At 48.6% G+C, this 12,636-nt stretch overlaps 1 protein-coding gene across 3 annotated transcripts; it reads right to left on the bottom strand.

The window, feature by feature from the left end:
* Positions 1 to 2,190: 2,190 nt before the first annotated feature.
* SOD3 (superoxide dismutase 3) lies at positions 2,191 to 7,298 on the bottom strand. Of its 3 annotated transcripts, XM_011365257.2 has the most exons (3): positions 7,185 to 7,298; positions 5,684 to 5,710; positions 2,191 to 3,610 (listed from the first exon to the last, which is right to left on the bottom strand). In XM_011365257.2, the coding sequence occupies exon 3, from the start codon at positions 3,592 to 3,594 to the stop codon at positions 2,884 to 2,886; it is 711 nt and encodes a 236-aa protein (XP_011363559.1). In that variant the 5' UTR covers positions 3,595 to 3,610; positions 5,684 to 5,710; positions 7,185 to 7,298; the 3' UTR covers positions 2,191 to 2,883. The 3 variants fall into 3 exon arrangements, with proteins under 3 accessions (XP_011363559.1, XP_011363548.1, XP_011363569.1); XM_011365246.2 differs by lacking the exon at positions 5,684 to 5,710; XM_011365267.2 differs by lacking the exon at positions 7,185 to 7,298 and having other exon boundaries at positions 5,568 to 5,686.
* Positions 7,299 to 12,636: the final 5,338 nt, after the last annotated feature.

Below are 12,636 nucleotides of genomic sequence, written 5' to 3'. Positions count from 1 at the left end.
TCCCCTCCCCGCAAGAGCTGGGATCACAGAGTTTCTCTCAGATAGCCTCTTCATGGATACAGAAATCCTTCTTACAAACCTAAGAGGTGGCGACCATTTCTTTACTTGAATCCTTCTAGTGGCATGACACTCATTACCTTACATGGTAGTCCAATCCATTAGTATGTATTGCTTTGACCTTAACCATCGTAAGTTATTAATCACACACTTATTAGATCCTTCAGTCTTCATGCTATGCTCTACACCGTTCATGAATAACACCTGATTTAATCCTCACAATAATCCAATGCAATAGTTATATTCTACAGATGAGAGGCCCAGAGAGGTGAAGTGACTTGCTCAGGTCACACAACTTGTAAATGTAGCAGACCTTGGGTTCCAAATAGACCTTTCTCCCTGAGCCTGAGCTGTCAACCACTATGTTGTATGCATTCCTTTGCCCTGACAATGAACTGGAATGTGTCCTTCTATTATTTCTTCTCTGTTTCTTGGTTCTGGATCTCTGAAGAATTTATCAATTCCATTCTCTTTAAAGGACAGAACAGAAAGGAGTGGGTCTGCTAAGTGGGGCTTTTCAGCACGTATATATACAGAAATACTAAAAACGTAAGAAAATAGAGGAAATTAGTGAGTGCTTTGGGAGGAATGAGAGTAGGTGAAGAAAGAAGCTAAGAACAGAAAGTGCTATGGTCTGAATGTATCTCCTCAAAATTCATGTTGTAATCCTGACCCCCCAAAGATGATAGTAAGGGGTACAACCTTCGGGATATCCTAAGTTTCTGAGGGAGGAGCCTTCATGAATGAGATCAATGCCTTATAAAAGGGGTTCCAGAGATATCCCTCACCCCTCCCACCATGTGAGGACACGGCAAAGAAGAACCAGCAATGCACCCTCACCCAACCATGCTGGTGCCACGATCTTGGACTTCCAGCCTCCAGGACTGTGAAATACATTTCTGTTGTTCCAAGCTACTCCTGCCGGATTTTGTGACAGCCACCCAAATGGACTGAGACAGAAGGTAAGTGACAAGAAGCGCCAGCCTCCTTCTGAAAAATAAGTGCAAACCTCCCTCGATGATCCTGAATTAACCTATAAGCTAGGCAACAGAGTCGAAGATGGCACGTTTGGCATTTATTTCCTCTCCATCGCGTGTCCCTATGTAATCTCTGCCTCGTTTCACAACTATTAATTGTGGGGTTAGGCGAATACATCTATTTGAGATCAGGATATTTAAAGACTCAGTTTGCTAATTCCCTTTCAGTGCTGACCTGGACGGTTCAAGTTACTATTTCAAACTGGTGGAAACCTGCTAGTGGATCAAAGTCACCAGGCAATAGCCTTTCTCTCAAGTTATCACTTAGGTTCAAGGAAAGATTTTACAATAACGAATTAGTCCTAGTAAGAGATAAAAATAACCACTGGGGATGGGTTTCTGGCTAAGGTGCAGTTTGACTCACTGCCTTAAGAGTCTGGGAGAAATGGCAGCAGCTTCTAAGTAACCAAGGTAGAAAAGCCACAGCTAGGAAGTGGGTCTACTCCGGGAGGTTAAAAAGTTATTATGAATACTTTTGTTCTGTAAAGGCGGGTAGATACACAAAACTAATCTAGATTAGGATTATAGATTAGGATTTTCAAAAAGAGGCCGAACTCCAGCAAGCCTCGAATCGAAATCAGGCTGCCATTGAATCCCACTGCTTCCCACAGTCTTTGTGTCAAGGAGGTCATTATCTTCCTGGTTGTGGAAAAGGCTGACAACTTCAGATGCCAACACCAACCTCCTTGTAACTTGCTCGGTGACGTTGCCTCACTGACCCTGTCTCTGCCACCTGGGAAACGGACCTCAGTCTGCACTTAGAGGCAGATGTGAGGAGTCACACAGCCCAGATGAGTTGCCACTCACCTCATGCCAGGCCAGTGGCTCTAGTATCAGAAACCCCCCGAAGCTTACTGCAAACAGATTTCCTCCTCTCTGGTGGCATTCCACAGCTCCGGGATGTCGCCCAGGAAGCTGAATTTGTTTTTCTCACGTCCCAGGACAATGAGTGACTGAACATTGTTGCCAGCAGAACTGAGGAGAGGAGGATGAGAAGAAGTCCTACAGGGATTTGGGAAATGTCTTTGCTATTTTCAAGTTGTAACTGAGCCAGGGAGAGAAGTCTCAAACAAAAAAAGTAACCAAGGCCCCGATGTAGTACTGAGTTGCTGAGTTTTTAATGCACAACATGAAAATTGCCAACCAGCCCCCAAAGGGAGATGCTCTCCTGCGGGGTGGTAAAGGTAGGGACAGCTGAAGATTCTGGGCAGGGGCGCCTAACTGCAGGTTGCACATACCTGCAGGGCTCACCTTGGTGATGGGTGAGGAGCGGGGTGGACCCGAGGCGACCTCAGGAAGGGGTCTCAGAATGCCTAGGAGGAACCTAAGGGGTGGGGAGGTTGGGTCCTTAGGGCATAGAGGTACCTCAGGACTCCTGAGGTGAGAGTAAGGGGTGTCGGGGTGGAACGCGACCTCAGGTGTGGAGGAGACCCTCAGGGTAGGTGGGGTATATAGTATACAGCGGGGTACCTCTGAGGGCTCAGAGTGGGGTGAGGGTATCTGAGGGTGAAAGCTGCCCTCTGGATGGAGGGGTGTGTCCCAGCATACATGGTCGGACACCTCAGGGTGGAGGGGATTTGGGGGGAGACCTCAGCTATGGCAGAAGTGGCACTTCAGGGTAGAGGGTGTCTCGGGCACAGAGTGAGAAGATCAAGGTGGGGTCGCGGTTTGGGGCACATCGAGGGGATCTTGGAGAACTCGAGGAGGGTCGGGGCGTGGAGAGGGTCGGGGCGTGGAGAGGGTCTGGGGCGCGCCGGGGCCCGCCCGCCGCCTGCCGGGTGGCGCGCGCTCAAGCGGCCTGGCACGCCCTCGCCCACCGCTGCTTCTTGCGCTCCGCGTGCTCCTGCGCCTGGCGCTCCCAGGGCGCCGGCCCGCACAGGCCCACGACGCAGCAGGCCAGCCGTCGGCCCGCGTTGCCGTTCTCCAGGCTGGCCGCGTTGCCGCCGCGGCCCATGTCGTCCTCGCCCGCGTGCACCACCACGGCGCGGCCCACGATCGAGTGCGGGCCGCTGAGCGAGGCGGCGAGGCCGGCGCGGTGCTTCCAGAGGCTGCCGTCGCGCACCACGAAGTTGCCGAAGTCGCCCGGGTGCTGCGGGTGCTGCACCGCCAGCGGGTTGTAGTGCGGCCCGGTGGACTCACAGCCCTGGCTCATATCCCCGAACTGGTGCACGTGGATGGCGCGGCTGGAGACGTTGGGCTCGGCCGGGAAGCCCTCCAGCGCGAAGAAGGCCTCGAGCCGGGCGCCGGGCGCCAGCTGCCTGAAGAGCACGCGGCCGGTCACCTGGGGCTCCGAGGCGTCCAGAGAGGCCGATGGCCGCACTTCGCAGGCGGCGTGCAGTGTGGGGTCCGCGCTGCTTCCGCGGACCGCCCGCCCCCCGGTCATCTCCTGCCAGATCTCCATCACTTTGGCGTGAATGTCGCGGATCTGGTCCTCCATGTCGAAGCTGCCTTCCGAGGCGCAGGCCACCAGGAGCAAGCAGGCACACAGCAATGACAGCATGGCTGGAGGGGGGCACCTGCAGGCACCCCCGGGGTGGGGGCGGAGCGAGGCTTAGAGGTTAGATGCTCAGGGACCCCAGGTCTTTGGTGCTAGCCCGTCCCCTCCAAGGGTCACCCTTGCCCAGCGTGCATTCATTCATTCTTTCGGCCCACGTGTCTCCAGGGCTTGTGTTCCAGGAATTGTGTTAAATGATGTAGTTGTAAAGTTGGACGACACAAAAATCTCAAAAAAAAAAGGCCAAACCAAACCTCTCAGGGATCTCAGGATCAGCACAAGTCTGATCATGGTCCTCTCAAAGCCTGTGTGCATGCATGGGGGGGTCTCAGGGCACATGAGGCGGAATCTCCCGGCCCTTGCAGACCTCCCCTCTCGCCTCGCCTTCCCTCCTCACAGCCTGCCACTGTCTTTAAGCATCCTCCCTCACAGGCATGCATGACTTGCCGCCCAGGCCTTCTTAGTCTTTGCACTGCTGTGCCCTCTGTCTGAAGTGCTCTAGGCCCTCTTCTCTGCCATACTCAGTAGACTGGAAGACAGAAACTTTTATGCCTCAGTATCCCCAGCACCTGGCAGCAGAAGACATTTAATATGTGATTGTTGAATGAGGAGTTCACTAATTTGATGTTCTCAAATTATTCCAATTCTATCCTGTGATTGAAGATGCAGCCTTGTGCTGGGGAAGGACAGAGGAAGTAGTGCCCATCACCCCGGGAACCTCCAGGAATACTTCCCAGAAGAGGTGACTTTGAGCTGGGTCCCCCAAGACAAATAGAGGAGCTTTTCAGCCAAGCTAGGCTGGAAGCCCATTTTAGGCAGGAAGAAGAACATGACATGTTCATTAGCTGTGGAAGGACACAGTTTGTTTGGGGGTCGGGGGACAATTCAGTGTGGCTGGGACATGGCCTGTGCCACCGGGAAGGAGTTGAGCCAGGGACTGAGGGTCTGGTTTTACTGTGCCGAGTGTGGATATTCACTGGGAGGCTTGTGCCGGTGAACGTTTTTGAGCAGAAAAGTGGGTGATGAGATAGTTTTTAGTTCATTAAGTCTGGCAGGAGAGAGGATTTGGGCTGGACTTTGGAAATGGAGGGGATGGAGAGAAGGAATGGGAATAGCCTAAGGAGAGATGGAGACAGAGAAGGAAACAGAGACAGTCAGAGGAAGAGGAATTGGGAGGCTGCTGCAGTACCCCAAACCAGCAATGACGAAGGCTTGCTCCAAGGCAGAGGCAGCAGAGGTAGAAGAGGGCGTGGGTGGGGGAGACATCATGGGAAGCCCGGGTAGGAGGGAAGGAGCTGGAGCACTGCAGGATGACTGAGCTCCCAGCCGGGGAGACTGGGTGCCTGGACGGTGGTCTGAAGCCCCGAGGAGAAGGAGGAGAGGATGCTGCTGAGTGCCCAGGTGGGATGTTCAGCAGACAGCTGGAAACATGACTGTGGCGCTTGGAAGAGGCAGCGTAGCTGGGAAAGTTTCTCAGTGTTGGCTGTGCATCAGATTCTGGTTCTTAAAAATCAGAGTCCCAGGCCCCGCCCTGAGAGATTCTGATTCAGTAGGTGGGAATTTTTATTTTGTTGTTTTAAATTCCATCAAAGATTCTGGGAACCAGCCAGGGATTTTAGAGTCTGACACAGATTCGAATCCTAAGCCCAACATATAATAACTGTGACATCGTGGGAGAAGGTACGACTCTTTCTCAGCCACTTGTAAAATAAGGCCGGTAACACCACAGAGGAGCAGGCGATGATTAAATGAGATGTTATATGCCAGGCTGTTTTCACATTTTTACGTCTGCCCACAGGGACCAGTGCTCCCTCCAAAGAACTGGTTTGAGGGTCAGCTGCATTTGCAAAGGCCTTCTCCAACCCCAAAGCACATGCCATCCTAAAAGTCGATGCCGGGGTAGAATATTTATTTTTTCCATAACCATTACAGCAAGGCAATCTGGTAGGGTGATTAAACGAATGGATTCTGATACTCACTGCCTAGATCTGAAGCCCAACTCTGCCACTTACTCTCTCAGGGTTAGCTGTTATTGTCACTTTTATTGCAGAGTAGCAGAGAAAATGCTGGGCTGCAAATTCGAGTAAGGCCTTACCTCCTCTTTGAGCCTCAGTTTTCTTATCTGCAAATAGAGATAATGACAGTTCCCTTCGCGGCTTGTTGTGAGGCTTACAAGACACCATTCAGACTGCTAACATTCATTGAACACATGTGCCAGGCATGTGTTCACTCACGTGAGCCTCACAAGAGCCATGTGGGGTAGGTATTATTATCACACCCATCCTGAAGTTTGGGGAAACTGAGGTGCAGAAAGGCAAGTGTCTTGCTCAAGGTTACACATTCGATAATAACTGAGAGCAAGATCGGAAAGTGTATGGTCTGCTCCAAGCCCCAGGTGTAGACACCACACTGAATGGCTGTCATCCTAGGCACTTAGCTCAGAGCCTGGTACCTAAAAACGTTCTCAGCAAATGGCAGCTCTTTTCTTAGTGATTGGAGACAAACGACTGATAGAGATTTCAGGTCCCTTAGCTGAGAAAGGATAGTAAAACTGTGGGAGGGGGGAGAGCTCAGGAAAGGCTCCAAGAAGTGGCAGGTAGGAAGAGAAGCCCAAAAAGTGACATCAAGGTAGCCAGCCATCACCGATGTGGCCTGGTGTGGCTTACTACGCCGAAGCCCCAGGAAGCGGCTGCAGAAATGGGGGACCACCCTTCTGGGCCTTGGCCTCAAGCTTTCTGTCATCAGGGACCACCCTACTCCTTTCAAGGCAGTCCTCCTCAGGATGGCTCAGTATAGATTGGAAAGTTCTTCCTTAAAAACATAGAGCAAAACCAGATTGTTCTTTTTCAGGAACACTTGAGTAATAATTAACATGCTATAGAGATGTTTTTCTCTTAACAGAAAGAAAATGCTTTCTGAATCCCAGGTATGCCCTGACTCTTTGTTTCTTAAGCCTTTGCCTTCTATCCCCTGAGGTCAGCCCGCATAAGGCTCATCTTTCTTGCACAGTCACCCCCTTCGTTTGAGCTGTGGATAAGCAAGCGAAATGGTTTTTTTCAGGGCCTGCTGTATGCCTGGTCTGGAGCAGAAGGCAAGACTATCAGAGAAAGGGCACAGAAGAGGCCGCCGAGCCTGTGCCTCCTTCCCAAGTCTGGATCTGGGAAGGTGGCAGCCCTTCTGATGCCCGGTGTGTTTTAATTTCTTGGCTCTCTCCTAGAAGGAGAGCTGGCTGTGAGCCAGAGCCACCAGGCCCTCCCCTCTGTGCCTTCCCAAGCAGGTAGCTTTTCCTCAGTAGCTCCCACCACCAGAGGCATGTAACATCCAGAGGGAGCAAACTTCCTCCCTGCAGATTTCTCTTCCTAACACTAAAGTCCTCTCCACCCGGCCCTTGCAGATTCAAAGCATCCTTATGTCCCCCTTGCCTTCCTCACACCATCTCCCCACTAACCCCCTCAGAGCAGCCAGGCTCCATCATTGTGTTTCTCAAGAAGATGATTAAATACTTTCCCAAGTTAGGCCCGATGCTCCACCCCGGTTTCAAACTTAAAATAAGCACACTCAGAGAAGAGTGAAATGAACCTGAACTTGGCACCCACCTTTCCAGCTCTTCCAAGAGAGCTTTTCTGCCTGAGAAGTAGGAAGCAGGACCCAGCCAGCCGATCGCAGAAATGCAGCCTGACTCCTAGAGCGGAGCTTTTGGAGGGCGTGTGGGAAAGCCGCCCAGGGGAGTGGCCACTTGGAGGAAAGAAGGTCATTGGGCCAGTTAGGGAGGGCAAGCAGGCCAGGCTGGCCTTTGCAGAACTGCCTCGCCTCCTTCTCTTCTGTTGCTTTCTCCTCCAACTTCACAGGTTTGTGCAGACGTAGCTAGTGACCTTTAGCACATAGCAACAGGGGAATAAAAACTGGACTGAAAACAGCCTGTTTGGAGAGATGTACAATGGTTTCTTTCTGAAGCGGCCCTTTGCTCCCTCCCGATTTCCTCAGCTATTGACTCATTTTTGCTGGATGCTCCTACGATCCAGATGGGCACCTGACAGATATGCATGATGTTTTCTCAGAACTATGCCGCCACACCTGTGAGACGTGAGAGGCAGGTGGGGTGGCAGTTCCTCGCTCAGGCTGTAGAGTCCCAGCTGTGTTTCTTCCTCCTGGTGTGCCCTGTGCCTCCCTCCCCTCATCTGTAAGTGGGGATATAATACTGACCAGTGCCTGGCATGCAGTGGCACTCATAAATAATTGTCATCACCGTCGTTGTTGCTCTGTTACTAAAGTTATGGAGGAATCTTTTTAAGAGTCTGGGGGAACCTTGAGCTGATTCCTTCCCCAGTGGCCTTTCCTCCTTTGCTGCCATGATCTTTTCTCAACCACCTCAGCTTCTTCCAGAAATAGAAGTTTTTCTTTCCCAAATAAAGCCCACATGAGAAAAGGCGGCTTGTCTGCTGCCTGCTTGTGTGTCCTCCAGCCTTCCTTCAACAAACACTCCACGCCCAGTGCCGCGCCTGTGCCGAGTACCCGAAGCTGCACAAGTCTCTGCCCCCTGCGGTCGGTCCGTACTCTGGGGAAGGAACAGCGGTGTCAACAGATCTGTCCAGTACAAAGTGGGGAGTGCAGCTGGGGAGGGATGGACAGGGCCCCTGGAGACACAAACAGTAGTCTTGGCTGCATAAAACTTTGTCAAAATCCAGATTTCTGGGCCCCACCCCAGGCTGAGTGAATCGATGGCCAGCAGGAGCTTCCTGGAATCATCTTTTCAAAAATGCTGGTCGTTTTAGTGAGCAGCCAGGTTTGGGAACCACTGCTTGTCAGGAGGAGCTCAAACTGAAGATCTTTGTCTGGGACCAGCCATTCCCCAAGATAAGACGGAGACGACTGGGAACTCGGAGACGACTGGGAACTCGGAGACTCCAGACCCTTCTGCCGCGCCACCCATCCCTCCACTAACTGAAAACTCAAGCCTTGTCTGCTCAATCCTTGCTGCTCTGCATTCTGCTAATGGGAGTAGATGTCCTCAACTATTGACTTTTCACAGTTCCAGATGCCACTTCCCACGCCGCCCCATCCCCAAAACATTCTGGTTTCTCATTGTGAATCTTTCATCAAAACTTTTTTAAAATCTGTATTTTCATTCAGTTCTTGAAATAATAATATATAAGTTCATGACTACAGTACCAGGAGGCATTTTCTTCATTTGACCTAACTTTATTTCTTTTAAGGTCCAAGAATGATCTCCATACGATATTCTAGGATTGCTGTTAAAGTCCATATTCGCTTTCATTTTTATGGTCTTCTAGGAGAAATTTGCCTTTTTTCTCACCCTGACCCTGGCAAACTGAGTTTCCCCGTCCTCGGCAATAGCACCTCCAATTTCCTTCTTGGAAACCACGGCATTTTCAGTCCAGGCAGGGGGAACTGACTCCACCCTGTGCTACAGAAGTGGGCTTGTGACCAATCACAATGCTGCACTGGTTCCGGGATACTCTATTCAGAGCCAATGAAATGCAAGGACACTTTCGCTAGGACTGCCGGAGGAGAGGTATCCTCTCTTTCCGCCTGGACTTGAAGCTGGAAGAGAAAGACTGAAGCTGTTGCAGCCACCTTGCCGGCTAACGGAGGACCTGTCCGAGGATAGGGCCGATGGGGACGGAAGTGAAATGAAAGTACCGTGAAATCTGGACTCGATGACAATGTTGGAGCCCTTAGATGGAGGCATGCCTGAAGCTCCGACTCTTCATTATGAAAGCTAATACATTCTCATTTTGCTTAAAGTGTTTGGGTTGGGTTTTCTGAACCTGTAACTGAACGCTTTACAGAGCACTTTCTCATATAATATTTTATTTAACGCTTACAGTGATTTCGTGGTAAGGCTATTAATTTGCTCACTCTGTAGATAAGGAAATGAGATTCAAAAAGAATAAGTAATGGGCCCAAAGTTGCAGAACTATAAAACAGCAACTCAAGACCCTTGGATTCCTAATCCTGGCCCCGTAATCATTATACTTTACTACCTCCTAGCCTAAAGGGGAAATAAAAGAAAAGTTAGAAATAACTGATGAGTCTACACATCGTAGTTATCTCTGTAACATCGGTGACTGCCTTACACTGAACCATCGACCTCACATTTTTTTCATAATTGTTAAAGTACAATACAACAGATAATCAAGTGAGCATTGTAAAGCATCTGTATTAGGAAATATGATCAAAATTACCCTTATCTATGTAGACGAGATCTATTAGAAGACTTTGTACTTCTTTTATACAGAGATACTGGTTGTAAACAACTTCCTTTCTTTTGTGTTCAGAAAACTGATAGAATTAAATGCCACCAGGAAATAAAGTGGTTTCCAAGAGCAGAAAAATTTTGAAAACAATTAGGGTTTCAGATTGCCTCCCTAAAAGACCAGGTTCAGTGTGATGACAGTTTACTCAACCAGAGCACTTCGTACATGCCCGAGAAAACTTCAAGTGCGTCTTGCCTGCCCAAGGTTCTTCCAGAAAACCCATGGGGAGTGTCAGTGAAGCCAGAGAATTGCATAATTTAATCTTAGATCTTGTCCTTTTGTCCAAACATATCTGAGGAATATGGGGGAAAAAGATCCTTTTTGGCAAGGTGGGCAAGTAGAAAAGAAGCATCATTCTTATTAAAAATAATAATAAATTGATAACATCTAACATTTATTAAGTGCCTCTTGTATGCCGGGTACTTTTTAAGCACCTTTTCATTTACTTGCGCATTTTCATTAGTATTAATAGCACTACTCCTCAGTGAGAAAGAGAGATTGCATTCTGTGTTCACGTCCCACGTGGCAAGTTTCCTTTTCACTGTGAACATGTCACCTTCCCATGCAAATGTCATGACAATGTGTTTGAATCAGAAGGTAGTAAAAACCAGTCAGAACCAGAAACTTCTCAACAAGTTACACTTGGCTGGCCATGTGAGGAGAATGGCCGTTGGTAGGACATGAAAGCCATGCCTTTTCTGACCAGGCGAGTGTGTATAAAGTATCCTCTCAGGAAAATACCAGAGTGAAATTCCTCCAAGCTAAGTTTTTCATGAACTCTGACCCTGCCTCCCATTCCACTTCCTGCCCGTACTTGTTAGAGAAAGCTCTAGTTGTTCCTGCTCTAGCGCGTGAAGATAAGATAGCAGTATGAATAACTAAGAACTTCACTAATATAGTGCAGACTTTCTCAAAATAACTGCATAGGACATTCCACTTGGGAAAAGAGAAGCATTTTTCAGCTTCCTTTCTAGTCATATTTATTTAAAAATATTTGTTGAGCCCACAGCTACATTTACCCCTCTTCTTGCTGATCCCCACTATTGAAGCTGGAAAACCAGGTGCTTGCTTTCCCAGCATCCCTCTCAACTAGTGGTGGTCACGTGACCTAGTTATAGCCAATGAGACATAACTTGATGTAGCTTTTCATAATGAAAGTCAAAGAAAACTTAATTGATGCTACCTCCTTCCCTTTTCTTTTGCCTTGGATTGGAAGGCTAGGAATGCGGCAGCTACCTTGAGACTATTAGTTGACAAGACTGAGACAAAAGGCTAATGTGCTCAGGATAGAGGAGGGGAAAGATGAAAAGATCCTAGGGCCTCAAAAAACTTCATTGAAATAATAAATAAATAAAATAAAAACTAAAAGGAAAAAAGTGCCTCACTGGGTACCTTAACCAACACCAGCATAGCTCTAGTCTTCATTTATTTATTTATTTAATAATTAAAAAATAATTTTAATTATTATCTCCCTTGTAGATAACTGACTGCTTTTCTCTTGCTGCTTACGAGAGTCTCTCTTTGGTTTTAATCTTTGGCATTTTAATTATGATGTGTCTTGGTGTTGGTCTCTTTGGATGCATCTTGTTTGGGCCTCTCTGTGCTTGCTGGGCTTCTATGTCTCTGTCCTTCACTGGGTTAGGAAAGTTTACCATCATTATTTCTTCAAAAGTTTTCAATTCCTTGCTCTCTCTCACTTCTCCTTCTGATACCCTTATGATGCAAATGTTGGTATGCTTGAGATTGTCCCAGAGGCCTCTTAAACTACCCTCATTTTCTTGGATTCTTTTTTCTTGTTCTGATTGGGTGTTTTCTGCTACCTTATCTTCTAAATTGCTGATTTGAGCCTCTGTTTCATTTAGTCTATGGTTGATTCCCTCTAATGTAGTCTTCATTTCAGTTATTGTAGTCTTCATTTCTGACTGGGTCTTTTTTATGTTTTCTGTATCCATCTTTATATTTTCTATCTCTTTGTTAAAGTTCTCACTGAGTTCATCTACTCTTCCTCTAAATTCATTGAGCATTCTTATAACCAGTGTTTTGAATTCTGCATCTGGTAGATTGCTTGTCTCCATTTTATTCAGTTCTTTTTCTGGAAATTTGTTCTGACTTGTCATTTGGAACATGTTTCTTTGTCTCCCCATTTTGGCTGCCTCCTTGTGTTTGTTTCTATGTATTAGGTAAAGTGTGTTTGTTTCTATGTATTAGGTAAAGTGGCTAGGTCTTCCAGTTTCAGTAGAGTGGCATAATGTGGTAGGTGTCTTTGGGGCCCCGTGGCATAGTCTCTCTGGTCACCTGAGCTGTATGCTCCAGGTGTGCCCCTTGCATGGGTTGTATGTGTCCTCCTGTTGTAGTTGAGCCTTGGTTCCTGTTTGTACATCAGCAGGAGGGATTGACCCTCGGGCCGATTGGTTGTGAGGACTGGCCATGACTATAGTGGAGGAGCTATTGTGCAGGGGCTGACCCTATGGAGCGAGATTCACTTTAGCAAGGTTCTGGTGCCAGCCCAGTCTGCCTTTTGGGTGTTTCATCCTGGAATGTGGCCCTGGGTAGTGCTCCAGCTTAGTCCAACAGGCCCCAAGGTCTCCTGGGAAGGACCCTGCCACAGGCCAACTTCAGATGCAGCCTGTTCCCTGCCAGGGGGAAAGCTGGCATAAGCCACCAAGCAATCTGCAAGTGGCTGCCAACTGCACTGGGCTTGGAGGTGCCTGGTGAGGCCTCACCATGAACCAAGGCCGGCTGCTGCTAGTACCAGGCCTGGGGCTGCTAA

This window comes from Pteropus vampyrus, unplaced genomic scaffold (genome assembly GCF_000151845.1).
Source record: "Pteropus vampyrus isolate Shadow unplaced genomic scaffold, Pvam_2.0 Scaffold5, whole genome shotgun sequence".
Taxonomy (NCBI): domain Eukaryota; kingdom Metazoa; phylum Chordata; class Mammalia; order Chiroptera; family Pteropodidae; genus Pteropus; species Pteropus vampyrus.
Note: the sequence above shows the minus strand (reverse complement) of the source record. Positions and strands in the feature narration are given on the sequence as shown.

Coding starts and splice junctions, on each gene's coding strand:
- SOD3 (XM_011365257.2), bottom strand. CDS start 3,594: ATGCTGTCATTGCTGTGTGCCTGCTTGCTCCTGGTGGCCTGCGCCTCG.